The 21,744-nt window shown below is 41.8% G+C and overlaps 1 protein-coding gene across 1 annotated transcript in view; it reads left to right on the top strand.

Annotated features, from left to right (window-relative positions):
- EPAS1 (endothelial PAS domain protein 1) overlaps positions 1–21,744 on the top strand; it is a 1,067,454-nt gene that overhangs the window by 466,467 nt on the left and 579,243 nt on the right. The window contains exon 2 of the mRNA XM_044059908.1: positions 5,809–5,999. Within this exon, the coding sequence (XP_043915843.1) occupies positions 5,809–5,999 (191 nt within the window). The remainder of the gene's footprint in view (positions 1–5,808; positions 6,000–21,744) is intronic.

Here is a 21,744-nt window from a genome sequence, read left to right as displayed (position 1 = left end):
CTTCTTCAATTTCGTAAGCAAGTCATCTTTATTTATATTTTTGCCATCCTTCTTATTTGTTTCATTTACACATCTCCTTCTTTTGACTTTTTCTTCCCATTGTAGTTATCGCTGGTACCTTTTGTGTTCTTTATCCAAACCCCTGTGTCATAGTTCTTTGCTTCATTGATTTTTTGCCATAGGTTCTCACCCTTTGTTCCTAGTTTATCTCCCTCCTCCTTGTCACTCATCTCTGTTATTATGCTGTTAATAATTATCTCATCTCTTTCTTGTGATATCGCAGTCTGCTGCCCTGTTGCCATGTCTACTTGAATAGCTTCAATTACTCCTCCCCGTTAGTTTCCCCATTTTTGTGCTATGGTCATCATCTCTGCACTCACGTCATTGGCCCTCCTACTCCTCCTTAACCTCCAGATTTTGTTAACAGCTTATTTCCCACAATTTCTCATCCTCAAATATAATTCACTGTTAATGACCCTTAGACTGCTCTGTTGCTAGATTTTTACTACTATTCTTGTGGAATGTAAAATTTCAGTTCTAATTCACTGTTAACGACTCTTAGACTGTACAGTTGCTAGATTTTTATTATTATTGTAGAATGTAGACATTTTTTACAGTAGAATGCTGCATAAAGCTGTATGACCTCTTTGCTTTGTATATGTATATGCTAATATGTTTTTCATTATTACTGAAGCTTTTCTCCTCGGGCCTCCACTGAAAACGGGCTCTTTTTAGGCCCAGTGGACTTCTCTGGTCAACAAACTGAAATAAATAAGTAATAATAATTGTTGTAGGAGGTATTAGCCAAGCTAAACTGCTTACAAAAATAAATAAAGAGGACATAAGTTTTGGGGATCGTATTATTAATGCATTTATTTTAAGTTAGTTAAATAATTTCAGCTTCAACTTAATCGTGCTTCCTACCAATTCTGAGTAATTCAACTGTTGTACTTCATAAGAATTAGTATCACAATGTTGTCACTTACTGGTATTACATTTATAACCAATTGTGGTAAACAGAAATGTTCCTACTTCAGTTGCAGCCTTATTTCTGCCCTTCTGGTGTATACTGTTCTTTTTTCAAAAATTCATACTTTATCAGGTGCCAGTCCAAGTTTTTTCATGACTCAGATCTAGAATTTTGAAAGTTTTTTCCATTCACATATTTAACTCTTAATGGTCACAAGATCTAACAGATGATCTAACAAATGTAGTTCAAATTCAAACTGATGCTTTGATTCAGTAACAGTCATTAGTCATAAACAATACTCAGACCTTGTATTAATACAGATTGAGTTCCTAAAATACATTCTTACATATATACATACAAATATTTCAAGCACGGGCATTAATGCCCTTCTAGCTTCCCAATAGCAGTTGTTTACAGTTATAAATTCTCTCTGTGTAATGTTATACACTTTAGCACAAATAGTATAAAGAATAGTTTTACTAGTCTAATGGTCCTGGAGCCTTTACAATCGTAGCCCATAGAAGTGCCCTGGGATTGTGTCACCCAACGTTAGTTCCCAGTGCCTCTATCAAGTAGAGCCACTGGAGTGATCCCTGGGGTGAACTTTCTATTTCTCATCCACTCATCAAGATTTCTGTTGAAGAGGGCCAGTGAGGTGCTCTGCTTGACATGTATGGGAGGTCTATTCCAGAACATAGGCAGTCTCTGGGTTATGAGGCTGTCCCTCCAGCTTGTTCTGTTGATTGTGGTAATGAGGTTGAGGTCTCTGGAGCATGTGGTGCAGAGGGATTGGGATTTCTTTAGATGTAGCATTTCTAACAGAGCTGGGTCAGACATGGCTTTGTAAGTCAAGCAGAGATTGCCTCTTAGCAGACGATATGAGACAGAGAATAGCTGGAGTTTTTTGAGTCTGTCTATATAGAACAAGTGTTTAAGGCCTAAGATCTTCTTTGTGAGGTAGTTTTGTGGCCTTTCCAGCTGTTGCATGCGTCTAGTGAGGTACATGCCAAATGGAGCATTATATTTGATTATTGGCCTAATTAGGGGAGAGCAGAGAGAGAGATGATGACATCTTTCTTCCTGGATGCAAAACCCTTGGTAATGAGATGTGCTACATAGAAGGGCTTTCTGACTGCAGTGGCAATGTGGTGGTTGAAGGAGAGGTTGCTGTCAACCTGCGTCCCCAAATCTCTTATAACGCCATCAGTGTTCAGTGGGCTCCCACCACTGTGGTAATTAGTGGGAACTGAGTTTTTCCCAAAGGTGATGATGACACATGCTAAAGGCCATGGTTTTGACACCAGTCATTGGTCTCAGTAAGGCCTTTCTGTGGGATGTCTACATTACTTGGGGAGTTAATAATGGCTCTCCGCTTGCAGTTGTCTGCAAACCTGGTCAGCCAGAGTCCCTCCGTGTTGGCCTGGACTTCTGAGAAGTAGATGCCAAACAGGAGAGGACCCGGAACGATCCCTGTGGGACTCCACTTGTGACTAGTCAGCAGTCTGACTTGGAGTTCACCACTTTCACACTGTGGTTCTATCTGTGAGCCAATTTGCAACCCACCTAGTGATGTAGGGGTTGATGCCTATCTTGGTGAGTTTATCAGTAATTCCTGCGTGGGGAATAGAGAGCAGAAATATGTTAATATCCCAATTAGAATTTATAGCATTTCAGCTCTTAGACATATAAACAGTTGCAGCAGCCTTATATGCGATATATTCATCCTTTAGGAAGGCCATATAGATGCACTACAAATGCACTGTTCACTTCACTTATGAACACATTTTAATGCTATGCAGTTTGAGATGCATTAATATTAAGAATGTTTAAATTCTTACATTATATTGTAATATATCACACTTTCAGACCTTTATCTATTAAAATGTGACAAAATAAAGCATGTCAAGGCACAACAATTGTGTTCTGGTGTTGCTACACTGCATTCAATACTTTAAAAGAAGTTATGTGAACCAAAATTTGCTAACTCTAAAATCAAATAGAAATTCAAAAAATCAGTAGATTACTGTTGTAAATAGGTGTGCCAGCTTCTATAAGCATATTTTACTTATTTTAATAATACTTACTAAGCAAGTTCAAGGTATTGCAGTAGGATTGCAGGATGACAATTCCTTCTTTTCCCCTTCTTCTCCTTTTTTTACAGTCTTTTTTCCCTTTGCGACACATACATATTATTCAATACCATTGTCTTTGTTTCATTATCGCAGTTAATTTTATGGTTTTGATGAAGCTACAGCCTGTATCAGAGTTCCCTCGTATCCCTAATACTCATTTTCAGCCATTGAAGGAGAGATCTGTTCTATCCAATAGACAATGACATACTACAGGGAATGTAACATCACACGTATCAGTGATTTTACGGTCCTTCTTATTTAATTATGTTCCATGTTCCTGACACTATTTTATAATGTCTTTTGCTAGATTCCACCATCTTTATCTTTTATTCTACCCATTTTTTTTCTGGTGTATAATTTTAATAAGATTACTAGTAATGATGATGATGATGATAATTATAGTAATAATTATTATTATAATAATAATAATTTTATTCAGTAGTCTTATTGAAGAGATATCTTGTCTTTCCTACTTGCTGTCTTCTTCCAGTTGTGCAGACTGCTTATTTAATTGTGGCTTATTTAAATATCTCTTCTTTTTATTGTCTGTATTCAGTTTGACATATTTCATATCTCCATTGCCTTTTGCTGCCCTTCCCGTCAATTTTACACATAGACAGCCATTTTGCCTTATTAATCTTTTTTTTTTTTCTGTTTGTAATACTTTCATTTGCCACATTCTGTACATTATCAAAAACTTCTGTCCATATTTCTTTACCTGGTCTATTCAACATCTAAGTCTGCTCTTCACCCCGACTTCATATTCATTAGAAAATTGTTGGTCTGGTGTGTAATTGACCAAGAGGCTTTTATTGTTTTCTTTTAATTAATTCTAATTTTTGCAATAAAAAGTTGGTGATCTGAGACAGTCAGCTTCAAGTCTCGTGTTACTGAAAGCTCCTCCATCACTGATTGCAAATTATGTAGCCATTCTGGTTTTCTTACTGACCATCTATGATATTTATGTATAAAGCCATATCTTAGGCAGTTGAAAGAGAATGTTCAATAGGACCAGTGCCTTATCTTGGCAGAAAACTATCAATGTATACTTTATATCATTTTATAGACCTAAAGCCAAACTTGTCAGTTTTTCCATTTGTTTTTGGCTACAGGTTTTAGCATTTCAGTCACCTTTGATGAATATAACGTCTCCTCCTGGTCTTATTTGCAAACAGTGCTGCAGACCCTAAGACTAATCAATGTCTTCCTGTCCAGCATATGTCACTATGACATACATTTCTGTAAATTCTGAATGGCTTGCCTTGGAGTATGTTGGAAATCATGCTGCATTTTTGGGGTTGTAGCAGAGCAATGATTTTGACACCCTTTTATTATCTACCATGACTTCTGTATGTCTTCTGCAAGGTTCTTATCCTCAGTGGAAAATGTAATGATTATTTGATGTACAATGTCCCATTCCAGTTCATTTTAGTTCATTAGTTCAAGAGATGTCAATATTCATTCCTGTTATCTGATCCTTAGCACCTTGTGTCATATCTCTTGTATTCCAAGTTTCAATGGTGTATAATTCTTTGCAACATCAGACTTTCTAATCATCTGTGAGCACTCAAGCAGGTAGATGTCCTTTCAGCTATAATCTGTCTGTATCATAACCTCTAATACTGTCTGTATCGGTCCCTTCTTTTTCACCATTAGTATGCTGGCTATCATCAATCACGAGGGTCTCATCTTTCAGTATCATTTTGAATGTCTCAAGTTGTTTTGTCTGCAGGGCTTCTGGCCAGTAATATTCGAACGGCTTGCCATTACCTTCTCCAGTGAACCATATTTAGTCTGATCTCCCTGCCGTGACCTGCCTATCTTGGGTGGCAGTACACAGTGAAAGTTATAGTTTCACTAAGACACATGCACCCCTTCACCATGACAAGGTAGTGGCCCAAAATCACTGCTATCATACCTTTGTTTAAAAGCAAAAGGGAGGAGAAGTTTTTTAACAAGTATTACAAAAAGTAACAGAGAATCAGTGAAGACCATGTTCATCACTGATGAAAAACAGGACAAAAATGGAATAGCACTGTTAACTTCTCTGATGCTAGTGGCAAAAAAAAAGTAATTATAAGCAAGTGGTAATCAAAGGCTACCTACCATGGAGGTCACTAATAATATAATGGAGGAAACGTATTTATTTAAAAAGATAAATGTAACATATTAAGGAATTAGAGACAGTGGACAAAGCAAGGTACTTAGAAGACATATGTGGATAGTAGCTCCTGTATTGGTGATACACTTGATGCTGGTGGGGACTGGTATAATCTTGCAAATAAAAGACAGGGATCTCTCAATGGCTAATGAAGAATATGTATTTGTGTACGACTCATTGATACTGTTTGGCATTATATAATTATAGTGTGTGATATTTATCACCATTGACAGGTGTCAGACAAATATGGGTTAATTTATGTGGCAATTTTAGTTATGTTTTTTGGTTAAAAGTGGAAGATACTAATTATTAGTGTATAATGCATTAATTTCTTGCATATTCACAAAGTTTAGATTAATATTATTAAACCAATTTAGCCACTGATTTTAAAAGTTGATTTTCAGAGTAAAGATCTTGTTTAACAGAATTAGTCCCTCTTTTACCCTTGTGAAATCAAAATTCCTAGAAGTAGAAGATCTTTAGTTATCTGTCATGTAGTGGGTTATGTCTTCAATGCTTTTAAACACTTTTTTTTCTTTCCATAGGACTAGCTCAGAAAGGCGAAAGGAGAAATCACGGGATGCTGCACGGTGCAGGAGGAGCAAGGAGACAGAAGTGTTCTACGAGCTGGCCCGTCAGCTACCTCTGCCACACAGCATCAGCACACATCTGGACAAAGCATCTATCATGCGACTCACTATTAGTTTCTTACGGACCCGCAAGCTTTTGTCCTCTGGTAAGATGGCTTGAGTTGTTTCTATTCAATATGTGTGGGTACACAACCAGTTGTTTAACTTATGAGGTAATTGCTGCATTTCTACACCACAGTGTTCACACTTTGTACCTATATATGGTACACATTTCAGTGGGTCATTTCAAAACACCATTAATGCCACTTCTTGTACAGCTTGCCCAATTGTCATGCTTTAATAAAGAAGAAGTTTGCATTTAGCTCATGTACTTCTGTATAATGGTATGGTTTCTGCTAGTGGAAAAAATATTTTAGTCCTCATGAATTAATCAGAACTTTGATTTCATAAAGCAAAAGTACGAAGGAATGACCAGCACAGCTAAAATGACAAGTGTTATTTATTAAATACAAAAGTAAGCACTTTTGTGCATAAGCACTTCTTCAAACTAAATTCAGACAAGCCGAGGAAAAGCTTAAATACAATTTAAAAATGAAAACATACAATCAGAATTCACAATAAAAACACCTGACATCAAGCAGATAGGAATTATGGTTTGAATGAAAAAGGAGGCAAGATTAAGCATTGAATTGTTACCATAGTATTTAATAGGACTCAATGTCAGCTGTTTCTATGCACAAAAGCGCTTACTATTGTATTTAATAAATAAAACTTGTCATTTTAGCTATGCTGGTTGTTCCTTCTTACGTTTGCTTTGTGTTTTTTTGTTGGAAGACCTTTGGTTATGGTGGAATTTATAACTTTGATTTCCTACCAGCTTTCTTTAAGATTTGATTGAACACATCAAGCATAGGAGTTGCACTAGACTTACCACGGGATTCATGAAGCTCAGCGCAAGGCTGGCGTTAGGCTTGCGCCGACCATGTGGCGTGAAGCTGGCGCAGTAGCGTCAAATGCATATTAATGAAGGCGCACTGCAGCCACAGCCACGTACATAGGAAAGGAGCACGAGTGCATAGGGCGTGTTGAAGTGCTGCACGGAGGCGTGGAAATGTCAGCTGTCGATGTGCAACCTAAAATGCTTGCATATAACAATTTGCAAGCAATAGTTATCACATCTGTCAGTGTCCGTGGATACTGAAACATATGCAAAGCATGCAAGACAGTTCCTGCAAACACAAAATGAAGAAGCAAACACAAATGCATGGTAGGGAATAACGGGTCCCTATCCCTCAAACAAATGACATTGAAAACTGTGTGCCCGTAGTCCAACGCAGTGTAGATAGTTATACCAAGTGGAAGTGAAACGCATCATATGTTAGTGCGCTGCCAATAGGTACGTCCAGCCCAATGGTCAGGGTCACCAGCTGACCCATACTGTGAGGGAGAGTACACAGCTGGGCAGATGTGTCCATAACAAAAAACACGATAAATGTAAATATCTAGCAACCGTATGACCGAATTATATCCCACAATGCATGTAATAGTCACATACAATAGGTGTGTCCGTATTTAACATACCATATGTGACAGGAAATAGAATAAGCATGTAAACGAAACAGAAGGAGCATATAAACTGCTACAACAATAAGGCAACATGTAGGCTGAAAGGAACAGTATTATCCGTAGCGTTGACTGTGGATACGTGTTGTCCAGTACAATCGGATATGTGTCCAGAATATATCCCATCCTGGACATAGGAAAAGGTGGCATCCTACCAATGATTAGAACAGTTGGCCAAAATCTGCACATCTGCGGTCCAAGCCGTACTTGTCAGGATTTGTCACAGTTGAATGGGTATTACCCGGGTATACCAACCATGTCATGAAAGTTAAGTATGGGCGTGTACCTATGTGCGTGAGGAATAGCATGTGGAAGGTCAAACATGGCAGGGTAGTCCACGCAACCATACAGGTACCTGACATATGTAGGGTACGCAATGTGTTACCTTGACCGTGTCATGGGCCATCAACCAAAGCAGTGATGGATGGAGTGTCAGGAATATGTGTGTGTGTGTGTGTGTGCGGGGGGGGGGGTAATGGTATAATCCTCAAAGGCGAGACTGTGTCGTATGCAGAATAGGTGAACTGGAGGTGTATGAGGGAGCAGCGGGTGAAGCAGAAAGAAATACAAACAACATGTATACACATCTGCAATACAACCAGACCATACCGTAGAACACAATCCCACAAACATATGAATATTAAAATTTGCGATACAAATGTACAGAAATGTCACCGGCACATACCCACAGATTGTTCCTGATGGAAATGGCCATATCAAATGCAACACACCTGGATGCATAATGGACTACCCACCATCCCCTCCACAGCACACATCCCGCACCCATACCTGGAAGTCCACCAAATCCAGCCATACTTGGCCTACTAGTTTGGTGCAGCCACATCTACACATAGTGACCACTATGCATATGTAGTAGGTAGTGTCATCCTAGGCCATTTCAGTATTGCAAACTATGTATCCCTGGTATGTAAAACCCTCAGCACATTTTCCTAACGCCAGAAGAATGGTCGGTATCGGTCTTGTTAAATTTTTGGATATCCCTCATGGGATAAGTAACCTGTCTAAACATTAGAATGGGTATCAAGACACGATGTCCAGTCCTGTAGACATCTGGACACAAGTTGGAATGTGCAGTAGTGGTGCACAAGACTGTCCAGCCCTAGATGGTTATGCAGAACCTACTACCCAGGATCAAACACCTGCCCTACCCAGGATCAAACACCTGCCCATGACGCATGTGTCCCGACACGAATAAGCGAGAGAATATATTGCACACATTCACATAGTGGCACATGGAATAAGGGTGATGAAGGCACTGACGTAAACAGGATACCCCCGATCCACTGTGTGAGGGACAAGTACTGTGTGGGTAGGTGTGACCTGACCAACAATGATACAATGCCAAATGTCCTGTGATTGTAGGAAATAACTATGTACCATACTGCATGTAACAGTTGCCTAAAGCGGTCACGTCAAGATAGAATAAACGTAATTCATACAAGAAACAGGCAAACAACCAAAGTGCTAAAGGTATAGGCTCACAGCTAGGAAACTAATGAATATTCTAAACCTGCACTGACCGTGGTTATGTGTTGGCCTAAACAATCTGGTGTCCCCAGTAGGGTTACCACCTGTCCCACTTTGCGAGGGACAGTCCCTCTTTGGGCAGTTGTGTCCAGACAAAAAATATTAAAAATGGCAAATGTCCTGAGATTGTAGGACATAATTATGTCCCGTATGTTATGTAATAGTTGCATAAAATAATTATTTCTGTATCTAAAATACCTAAATGTTACAAGAAACAGAATAAGCAACTAAACTGCTACAAGAATAAGCTTTTATTTAGGCAAAAAAGTAAAGTTCTATCCCTTGTACTGACCGTTGGTATGTGTCGGCCTGTAAAATCTGATGTGTGTTCCGAAAATGTCCCACTTTGGCCATTTGAAAAGGTGGCAACCCTAGTCCCCAGAATTTATCCCAACCTGTACATATGACAATGTCAACCCTACCAATGGTCAGAGCATTCAGACAATAACTGGCCAGCCTCTTAACCACGCACAAAGCCAGTGACCTTTGAAGGAAAGGTGTTGAATGAGAATGACTACTTACAACAATGAAGAGTAATAGATGCATTTAACTGCAGAAAGTTAGTAGTATTACAAATCTGTCAACACGTTCCAAGTTAATAGTACTAATATGGTAGAAGTGTCCGTGATTGTCCCTGAGTTGTCATAGCCATGTCCCTGTAGAAACGAGTCCCCGAGTTTCACAGAGGTCCGTACGCATAAGTACACCAACCAACTATGACATCTGTTGACAGGACTATTGCATACCTGTAGTGAATTTATAATTGATGTCCAGAATAATATTCATTGTATCTATAAATAAATTTAATAGTCAAATAGGAAGGGAAACACGTGGCTGGCAGCCCGGCACGTAAAACCTAAACACCACCCATGAGCGGAACGGAGTTCTGCTGTGACAACCCCAAACCATGAAAAGCAGAAAGACACAACTACATGCAGACATTAATATGTTGACGTACAATCTCAGTAACACAAACACTCATTCTATTAACATTAATAATATGAATGTGCACAGAAACAAACACAGTAGCAGGAATAACAGGCTGCGCATACGAGTAATAGGTCGAATGACACTATCACATCACACTTATCAGCGGCACCCCAGACATGAAAAATGTGCGACATCTGTCCGCTGTATAACGTGCAGTATACTGGTCACAAGTTCACCGGAGTGAAGTGTCGGTGTCATAATGACTAAGGTAATAGTATGCTGTTGAAGCAGAGATAAAACCCAATACACATGTGTAAGTGTCTATGTCCGGGAAATATATAGGTTAACGGACACACAGATGTATATATAGATAAAACGTGTATATATATATATATATATATATATATATATATATATATATATATTTATATACACATATACATTTATACAGATATATATATATATATATATATATATATATATATATATATATATATATATACACACACAAAGATATACTACAGATATATATAGATAGATATACACATACAACAGGTATTGATATAGACATATACACACAAAACAAATATGTCATTGTAGATATACACGTACATAACTAGGTTACTTTACAGCAATTAGGGGTAACATATATACAGCCCAGGCATATGTAACTGGGAGGTCCAATAAATAAATGTTGTACCCCCCACACCGCCCAGCTAGGCCGGTCAGACATACAGACACGCAATAAAGATTACTACACTGCTGCTGTCCAAAACACCAGCAGGAAAGTAGCAGTGGGAGAGATCTGCAAGGTCTACACTTTAAACATGGATAACGGTGTCCCTTGCGGGACCCCAAAAATTCAGTGTATGTGTCAACCTGGTGTCATCGATGACAGCAGGATGTAGGTGTACATGGAACAGTAGGTTGTGCAAGTGTGATAATACATGGGTTGACATAACGTATGACATGTGTCCCGAGACGGGGAGAGTGGGCAATGTGTAGGGGTGTGCTCATACCCCAGCTGTGCTCACAGTAAGTAAATGTCATGAGTGCTGTAGAGGGGTGCCAGGTAGGTGGAACATGGGTATGCAATAATGGGCTTAAGTGTGCAGGTGCTGTTTGGCAGAGATGTAGTAGGCCCGCCCAGTGGAAGTCATTATTATTCCTATGTGGGCATAGCAGACGCCTATACGTCCCAAACCTAAAGAGCACATCTACCGGATATACTGTAAACCACTGGGGTAATACATAGAGACCAAATCAGTGCCGTGTACCCGATTAGCACGGACGTCCATAGTTATGAATCAGAATGTAACAAAGTCCAAATAAACACTTCCAGAACTAGTGATATTAGGTGGACAGGTGGCGGAATACAGGTTATGACAGATGACATGTACGAGTCATAAACGGCATGTACCTAGACAAACGTGAATGAATACATATGCTCGGTGACTGTCAATGTGTCTGGTTAATAGAACCAATCGTCTAAATGTGTCCCACAGGGTGTTATGCAGTGTTCCTGATACAGTGTTCATTCTCCCCATTGGTATGTGAGGTCTGCTAGTGACGGAAAGTGCATAATTTGATGACCACCTCAGGTAGATGATAGCATAATAGATGGTTCCACACCCATACGCCTGTGAGTGACACACCCGTCTGGACAGTTGTGTCCTGCAAAATGAATGTTATGGCACATGGCCTGTGAGTTCGGGAAAGGAGGCCATATATTGTGTGTAGTGGTGTCAGAAAATAATTTGCTGTATCAGAAACAGCTACATGTAATAGGAAACAGTATTAGCAATAATAATGCTACAAGAATAACCTTAATGTATGCAAACCATGGAAGTAGTCAGTTCATAACTGGCTGTGGGTATGTGTTGCCTTGACACATGTGATAGCTCTACATATAGGATCTATAGGGCCACCACCAGTCTGAATGGCCAAAGTGGGACCTGCTCTGTAGAAATGTCAGACGTACCAGGGCAGAACATACCTACACCCATGCATAGTACAGCAATATACATCTACATATAGGATCTATAGGGCCGCCACCAGTCTGAATGGCCAAAGTGGGACCTGCTCTGTAGAAATGTCAGATGTACCAGGGCAGAACATACCCACAGCCATGCATAGTACAGCAATATACATCTACATATAGGATCTATAGGGCCGCCACCAGTCTGAATGGCCGAGGTGGGACCTGCTCTGTAGAAATGTCAGACGTACCAGGGCAGAACATACCTACAGCCATGCATAGTACAGCAATATACATATCTGCACAAATCAAAGCGTAGTCTAGCAGCTTAAAGTTGCTTATGCTACTACATATAACATATCCTCGTGTCAGGTATACAAGACCTGTAACAAGCAACCACTACAGACACGTAGAATATGAGAATGTCCCCTAATCAAGACAGTTGCAATGGCTAGAGTATCCTCACATGACATATGCCTAATGAGGGACTGTCCCATGCAAAGTGGGAAAGGTGTCATTCCTACAGTCTCCCGTCGTGCAATCTGAAAGGTGGGAAACGTACAGTAGGTATGCGGTAGCATGACTCGCTGAACAGCTGCGTTAACAAAATCATATTCACATGTCAACATTGCAGAGTATTGGTTCCTATGTATCAGGCAGATGGGAGCAGATCGTATGAGGAGCATGCATATAATATGAGTACGTCACTGGACAGGCCGCCGAGTTCGTACAGCCGAATGCCTGCCGTCGCCAAATGGTTAGACATACCAGATACTGTAGTCATGTAGTCCGATGTAATACGCAGCACAAGGGATCGCACACACCCAGCGTGAGTGACAAATGTAAGCAGAAATGCTGGTGAGCGAGCGGCTGTAAGCGTGTTTGTCTACCAGTATGCCAGTAGTACACTGTCAAAAAAATGTGGAGTCTAAACGGGTAAAAGGTGCTGTAACCAGAGGTCAGCAGTGCTTAACACTGTGCAAACCCACGCACAACTGCTCCCACCTGCTGGAATGTGCCTTACCCAGTCCATATCCAAAGGCATCGGTCTGTCCGCAAACAAAGAACCGCCCTATGCACGTGTTGGTAGCAGTACCCTACGCACAGCACATAGACCATGGCATATGTACAGACAATAGACCACACACACACCATGCAGTTCAGTCATCCAACAGTATAGCAATGTACTGGCAGATATGTCCGGACCACTGGTGTATGCATGCCTGGCCGTCCTGTGTTTCAGTGTGTGAGCATGCCCAGTATGACTGTTATGCATGTTGTCGACCGACATTACTGTCATACCATCATGTGTGTGAGCATGCCAAGTATGGACAACTTTATCGCATGTATCACATGTCCAGATAGTCAGTACTGTGTTGCCGACCCCTCTGTTCAACACAGACAGGTGTCATGCTGTGTCTGCAGGGTAGCTAATGGTCATGTGGCATTGACAGTTGCTACATGTCTGCATAGCATGGGGGGACATCCAACCGCATTCACAGTCCTACACAGCACCGTGGGTGGTGCACATGACTCTCACATGTGTAGGTTGGACGGGGGGCACAGCTGGCAGTTGTACACATCTGCCGCTACTGTACTGGTATGCCAGGTACTCCATGTCAGTGTGTGGACCTACCTAAATTGCCAGATGGAGGGATAACAGTGTATGTCAGATCCCAGCGTGAAATACCAGCACAGTGATGTTGGACGTCCTAGCTTTCACAGCCTACATCAAACCACCTGGCCTGCTGTAGTCTGTGTGTCTTTGGGGGTTGGGGTCATTCATTGGGCATATCCATAGGCCATTGTATACCATTTGTCTGTCATGGTCCACACCTGTCCAGCTGCATGGAACGTGTGTGGGCTGTATGGACACACATGATGTTCATCACATAATCTGCAGTGGGTTAGAACACCCTGTTTACTACTGGCTACCATTGTGACCCCCGTATGTGCTACAGATGTCATGGTGCCACTATGGACGTGTACTGTCTGCCGCCCTAACAGTCGGCCACCAAAGTCTCTTGTATGCTCACATACATACCATAGCAATGGGTAAATACACATTCTAATACAACTGCCAATTTTTAGGTCGATAGACGTACCCTGGGGGTGTTCTGGACCTGATGATGGTGCTGGAGGGCTGCCTATGTCGGATGCACACAGTGCACCTTATATACATGGCCGAGCACAGGTAGTGTCATCTTTGGCATCCATTGTACTGTGTGCGGGTTAGAGAGGGGACATCCGTGGGTACCTACTATGTCAGTGCATATGCCTTGTGTTGCCTCTTTGCCAAGGGCAGGTCATACTGTGCACGGCCTTTCGCCGACTGGGCCCTGCTCAGGTAGTTCCTTCGCCAAGTCACACTGTGCCTGTACAGGCCTTGGCAGTGGTGTTGGGCCATGTGGCCCTGCCCCATGCTGTTCCTGCAGCAAACATTACTGCAAGATCAGAATGTGTAGCATAACAAATACCATAACAAATTGTATGCATGTAGCTAGTGAATACTGCAGGGCACAACCAGATGTGTCCGGATACCAGAACCGTGAACTGAGCATCCCAAACACATGCTCAATTACATGTCCTGCCTGTGCATCCGCCTCATTATGGTGTGAGTGTTCAGGTGTGTGTGCATTGCTGCTGGGTGTCATCAGCCACGACAACCAAAGAACTGAGAAAACACACTTTATATAATGGCAAAACTTTCGGATAAAATCCTTCCTCAATACTAATACAAACAATTCTAAAAAAACCAAAATGGTTTAAATATAGGTCAACAAAATCACATGTCCAGCAGTCCAAAGATCATGTGACCACAAAAACATAAAAAATAATATAAAATATCAAAAAATGTAAAAATTAAAAAATTAAAGAAATATAAAAATGAAAGTTATCGCAATTTAGTATGTTGTAATTTAGTAAGAACTGGTTTCAATGTAATCATATTATTTAAACCTGTAAAGTGGTCAGAATTAAGCCTAAGAATCCACTCATACTCTTTTAACTCAAGTAAATTATTACTATCTCCATCTCTAGCGGTAATCCGTATAACATCTGTAATTCTAAAACAAAATCTATGTTCAATACCTAAGCTGGCTATATGTTTATACAGAGCATTACTATCAATAGCCCTTCTAATCTCTGATTTGTGTTCAATAATGCGTTTGTTTAATTTTCTAGTGGTCTTCCCCACATAGAATGAGGTGCATTTAACACAAGTAGCCAGATATACCACATTAGATGTAGCACAAGTAGTGGAAAAATTAAACTGATAGACTTTACCACTAACAGGATGTGTGAATTTATCACTACAAACAGCTACAATATCAGGACAACATGAACAATTCAGACAACCATAGGTACCTGGCTAAGTAGTAGGAGTCCTATCTACAGGCCTTCCAAAGTCTTTATAACATAACATACTCTTCAAAGACTTCATGTTTCTATATGAAAAGAAAGGTCTATCACCAAGAATATCCTCAATTTCACTAGAGGCCATTAGTACAACCCAATTCCTCTGAATTATTTGTTTTACAAAACGGGTCATGGTATTGTAACTAGTAACATACCTAGTACACACTCTAGGGTGTTCCGGACTAACGGAACCAGAGTCACCCTCAAGAAAAGTTGGCTTCAATATTGTCCTCCTATTTACTGAGGCTTTAGTTTTTAAGTCTAATATCAGGTTGGTGTCATAACTACTGTCCAGAAACTCTTTGGACATCTCTTCTAACTGTAAATCAAATAAAATATCATCAGTATTTAATCTACTCACTCTATTAAACTGTGAGGTTACAATCCCCTTAAAAACATGTGGGGCATGCATACTAGTATAATTAACATATCTCTCAGAATGTACCTCCTTTTTATGAATGCTGGTATGTATAAGGCCCTCAAGCAGTTGTATCTTAACATCCAGGAAGATAATCTCACTATCAGAAACATCCATCTTAAATCTTAAAAAATCCGTAGTTCCATTTAAATAATGAATAAATTCATTCAACTGCAGTAATGAACCCTTCCAAACCATAAAACAATCATCAACGAAACGTTGATAAAAACATATATTATTAATGAAAGGATTCTTCGCACTATATATATGAGCTTTCTCCCACTGGTATAGCACCAAATTAGCATAAGTATTAGCTACAGAAGTACCCATGGCTACACCAGTGAGCTGCAAATACAAACATTCATCAAACAAAAAGATGTTATTTTTCAAAACTACATCCAAAAGAGAACAAATATTCTCAACGTGTTCGGTCACAGAAGAAGGTTGTGAAATCAAAAATTGTCTAATGGATTCAACACCAAAATCATGCGTTGATGGATATTTTCAAGTTTATGTATTTTGGATTGTTTTTTTTGTTGTTTTGTACTTTTTGTTTGTCTCATATTTATGTAGATTATAGTGGAGCTTATCTCCCCGGGCCTCTACTGAAAATGGACTTGTATCCAGTTGGACTAGCCCGGTCAACAAATGTAAAATAAAAATAAATAAAATAAAATATTACAGTAAACAAGGATACAATATCCAACGTTACAAACAAATACTCGCTTTGTCTAAAAAGACTACCAATACTGTTAAACCAAACACGCAATTTGCAGAGAAAATCAGTTGTATCTCTTAGTACAGTAGTACATTTAAGCAAATATGATTGTAATTGCATCTGTAAATATATAGATATAGGTTCAGTGATCCATCCCCCACCTGACACAATAGGTCTCATAGGGAGATCTGTCACTGATTTATGGATCTTAGCAGCTAGCCACCCACAGATATCACATAGGGTATAACTGCCAAACACACACACCTGCCATGCCGTGGAATCGAGCACCTACCTGTCTAGTCTACCACACTACAGCATTACGCAGTAACAGAACGCGCTACCGAGTTTCGGCATCACCGCACAGCCAGAGGCATACTTCTAGGTGGATGACATCATCTGCAAAGGCAAAGACGCCGATAGGGAATGTATGGAGAGGGAGCCGTCTAAAAGCATTGCTCTTTCCCCAGGCAGCTGGAAACACACACACACACACGCACACACACTTGGCAGGGTCGGGAGTCGAACATACACCTAACTACCTTATCACACTACAGCATTAGGCAGTTACAGAATGCACTACCGAGATTACTGGAACACAGCACTCCCAGAGGCATACTTCTAGGTGGATGACATCATCAGCAAAGGCAAAGACGCCGATAGGGAATGTATGGAGAGGGAGCCATCTAAAAGCATTACTCTGTCCCCAGGCAGCTGGAAACACACTCACACTTGGCAGGGCCGGGAGTCGAACATACACATAACTACCTTTTCACACTACAGCATTACGCAGTTACAGAACGCGCTACCGAGATTACTGGAACACAGCACTCCCAGAGGCATACTTCTAGGTGGATGACATCATCAGCAAAGGCAAAGACGCCGATAGGGAATGTATGGGGAGGGAGCCGTCTAAAAGCATTACTCTGTCCCCGGGCAGCTGGAAACACACACACACACACACACACACTTGGCAGGGCCGGGAGTCGAACATACACCTAACTACCTTATTACGCTACAGCATTACGCAGTTACAGAATGCGCTACCAAGATTACTGGAACACAGCACTCCCAGAGGCATACTTCTAGGTGGATGACATCATCAGCAAAGGCAAAGACGCCGATAGGGAATGTATGGAGAGGGAGCAGTCTAAAAGCATATTACTTTCCCAAGGTAGACGTAGACAAACACACGGCAGTGGTGTGAGCGGGATAACTGCCTATCTACGGAGCACTATTACAACACTACATGGATACGAGGCATGCCATAGACAGTACACCCTTCAAGACAGTCCCAGTGTGTTCAATGTAGGAATATATCCTGACGTGGGGTATGGACATCTGTTGCCTGGATGACCACTATCACTATACAGGATTTCAGTGGTCATGCTCATACACAGAGGCACATAACCGACACAAGCTGTCACTGAGCATGCTCACACACTTAGTAGCACATGTCCTTTTGGAATGTACTGTGTGTCCATCTACAAAACGGCGTACTGGGCATGCTCACACACTTAGTAGTAGCGAAGGGCTGTCTTGTATGCACACGGATTCTAAACACGGTAGGGCACAGTTTGGAATGTACTGTGTGTCCATCTACACAATGGCGTACTGGGCATGCTCACACACTTAATAGTAACAAAGGGCTGTCTTGTATGCACATGGATTCTAAACACGGACGGGCACAGTGTGTCGATGGTGAACATTGTTAGCACGAACGCTGCACTACACACATCTGACACCGGTTGTCAGTGCTAGCTGTGTAGCGTTCATGATCACAGCTGACAATCCAGATCCAGCAATCGGGAATACGGACATCTCTACAGTGAGGAACACCTGGCATATGGCATAGTTGTGCACAATAGCACTACCACCGTATACCTCAGATACAGACATGTGGGCCATAAGACCATGACGGACCGCTCCAGGCGTTACTGTCCACATGTACATGAAGACCACTCACATGTACTGACCAGTACACACTCAAGAGCCATCACAGGTGTCTCAGGTGCAGATCACAGTAGTACATGCCGCAGTCTACTAAGTAGCCCTCGGACATCACCATGTCCTTGGACCAGCAACACACATCCATACATTATCACACCACCATGTTACTCATGACCAGTGGACTGTACATGGGTCTACAGCAACTGTGCAGACTACACATGTACTGACAGGGTTCCATCATGTGGTATGCAATGCAATGATACCACAGTTCATAACCAGGTCGGCTCTACACATAACAGGGGCTCTGGGTCTTACACAGCTTTAACAGATGACTGTCGCTGTACACCAGAAAACACTAATGTTTGGATATGACATACATGTAATCACAGTGGATATGTACATGGCCCACACACACACACAATGCATATGTACATAGCAAAGCTTTTGCTGTCCTCTGTGCAGACAAGTGGCTACAGCAATCACACACATGCACATGGAAGGTAGGTCCATGGCTGTTGAATGCTAACAATACATAAGGTAGCAATGAGGTAACATTCCCTCTGTAACAGTTACCCATGACAACCAACTTATCATACAACAGTCCATGTGTCATGTATGTCATCACACATGTCCACCAATTGCAATGCATACAAACATAGCTACATGACAGGAATGTAGGACCAACACACATGTACATGTAGTGGTGTGCATGCAGCTACCATGCATGTGCAGTAGCTGATGTATGTCGTTCATCTGTGTCTAACTACAACATGCAGTTGCAATGCAGCCCCATCATTGACACCTGTATATGGTGAAATACTGACAGTACAGTAGGTTGTACATCAGGTATGGATGGATGTGTGTACATAAAGTGGTGGTCCACCTTTGCAGATGGATGTTTGCTGAGGACAGCTCACAGGTGTGTCACAAGCCATCCTGCCATTACATGTGCAAACAGTACGCTATGTTACTGTTACCTGAAGGCGAAGACATACAGCCTACACAGCGGTCAGGGTGTTACTGACTGTACATCACTTGACACCTGTAACACTTACATCCTCCCGTGTGCATATAGCAGCATAATTGCCAAAGGTAGCGTTGGTACACATAATGCGGCCAATACAGCTGCATGTCTGTCAGCTGTATCATCATATAGCAGGTGTATGATTCACAGTACTGCCATGTGTGTTTGCTTGTGTGACCATATATCCCACGTATGGTGGGGAATACATCCCAATTGTTACACACCCCTGTACACTGTTGTAGAGATCTGTACATACTGCAATGTAGAAAGCAAGTAGTAGGCAGGGGTGGTGTGTGTATCACGTATCACACACATGTCAGCTATCTGTATGTGAATGACATTTGTGGACTCCACAGCGTGTGTGTGTGTGTGTGTGTGTGTGTGTGTGTGTGTGTGTGTGTGTGTGTGTGTGTATGGCTGTCTGGTGCATGGAGTGAGGGTGTATGCTACCATACAGAACAGACAGGATCCATAACCCCTCATGGTGATGCAGTCTACTACCCTGTTGATGCCATCGGTCTCAGCCTTACTGGCTACCTGTACATGTTCATTCTCTGTGACGCGTCATGTGGGTGCACAATATTGTGAAGGTGATTACCACATAGGCAGAGGTCCTCACCTCAACACTATCAAGTGTGCGTTATAGTGTTGTTGACCCCGTGAGTGTGGTCATGTTACTGTGTGTTTCTGTGTATGTCAGTGTGTGTTCTCATCTGTAATGTGACAGTGTATTACTGCTACACAGTGAGGCCTCATGCTATCAACTGGCCTCTAACGTTGACATCAGCCAGACCGCTGTGTAAACGCCCCGCACCATGTCACCATACCTGTGATGTGACCCGGTATGGATGTCACGTCTCTAGCCACTGTAGCCTAATGAACAGCTCACATGCTTCTGGATCAGTAGATGTGTGGACATCTGTGGAATGGTAGCCTTTCTAACGTGAAGTTGAGGCTACGTATAGCATGCTGGTATTGCCATACATACCTGGGAGTACTCCACATTTACACATGGGAAACTGCAAACACTGCTACTTATTGGCACATGCAAGTAGACCTTAAGGAGGGAAGCAGGGCATCATTACCAACATGCTGTTACTGTTGTTACCAAGATTTAGTGGTTCATAGGTTCATAGGTTAGTACTAAGCTAAGTGCCCTTTTGAGCCATTTTAAGCTTAGCCAATTATCCCTTGTGAGACTCAAACCCTGCACCTTGTGTTTATAAGGCAAACACCTTAACCATTAGGCCATCCTCCCAACCTCTTTGAACATACAACAATGCACTCTAGCTGCAAACACTGTAACATAATGGCACATGCAATTAGACCTTAAGGAGGGAAGTAGGGCATCATTACCAACATGCTGTTACTGTTGTTACCAAGACACATACTGTGACCATATAACAATGCATTCTAAACCTGTACTACATGGTATGTCTGGTGCGTGTTAACAGTACACAAGAAATGTAGTATACACTACTCACTATTCTGTTCACCCTATGCATCAGACCATATGAACATGTCCCTGCACCAATGGTGTGGATGTCAGGGATGTGGCACAGGCATCATCATATGCACAGGGTGATAATGTTTGCCAGGGGCATAGGCTGCACCAGTGGATGACATCATGTGTGTGGGTTAGGGCCGGTGATCTGATTGGACATGTGTGGTAGTTATGCATGTGGGTGTTGCGGTGCCCTACAGATGTTTCTGCTGTGTGTGTGTGTGTGTGTGTGTGTGTGCACACAGTTCTGCCATGTGTCCAGCGTATACAGGGGTATTATTGACAGCTCCAGATTGTACAGACCAGGATGTACAGCTCACTGTGTCTGGCCACGGCCACGTGACCTGTGCCTGCCAGGGGTTGCACAGGCACTACCAGGCAGAGGTACAGATTGGCTACTGTCCGATGACACATGTCCACTGGAACTGTGTCCCCGCTGGGAACGTCCAGGGCCACATTCTCGTGACCTGCTGTGTCCTGGTGTGGACAGCGCAGCACCAGCTGCAGTGCTACTGCTACCGGCACTGTGGGAGCGGGCATGTGAGGTGGCTCATTCACGTTGACCTGTACCAGGTGGTGTAGCTGGCCTACATCCACATGGCCTATGCCTCACTCCTACCAGATGTTCCAGCACAGACAGCTCACACTCGCGGATTGCCATGCCATGGTCAAGGATGCCAACCATGTCACCCAATCGCCTGTCCAGAACATTAGCGATCTGCTGTTGAGCATTTGCCAGTGCCTGGATGTTGTTGTTTAAAGAATGGATAGCAGCCCTCTGAAG

Source organism: Protopterus annectens, chromosome 1.part0, assembly GCF_019279795.1.
Source record: "Protopterus annectens isolate FY-2018-M chromosome 1.part0, PAN1.0, whole genome shotgun sequence".
Classification (NCBI taxonomy): Eukaryota; Metazoa; Chordata; order Ceratodontiformes; family Protopteridae; genus Protopterus; species Protopterus annectens.
The sequence above is the reverse complement of the archived record's forward strand: the minus strand, read 5'-3'. Positions and strand labels throughout refer to the sequence as shown.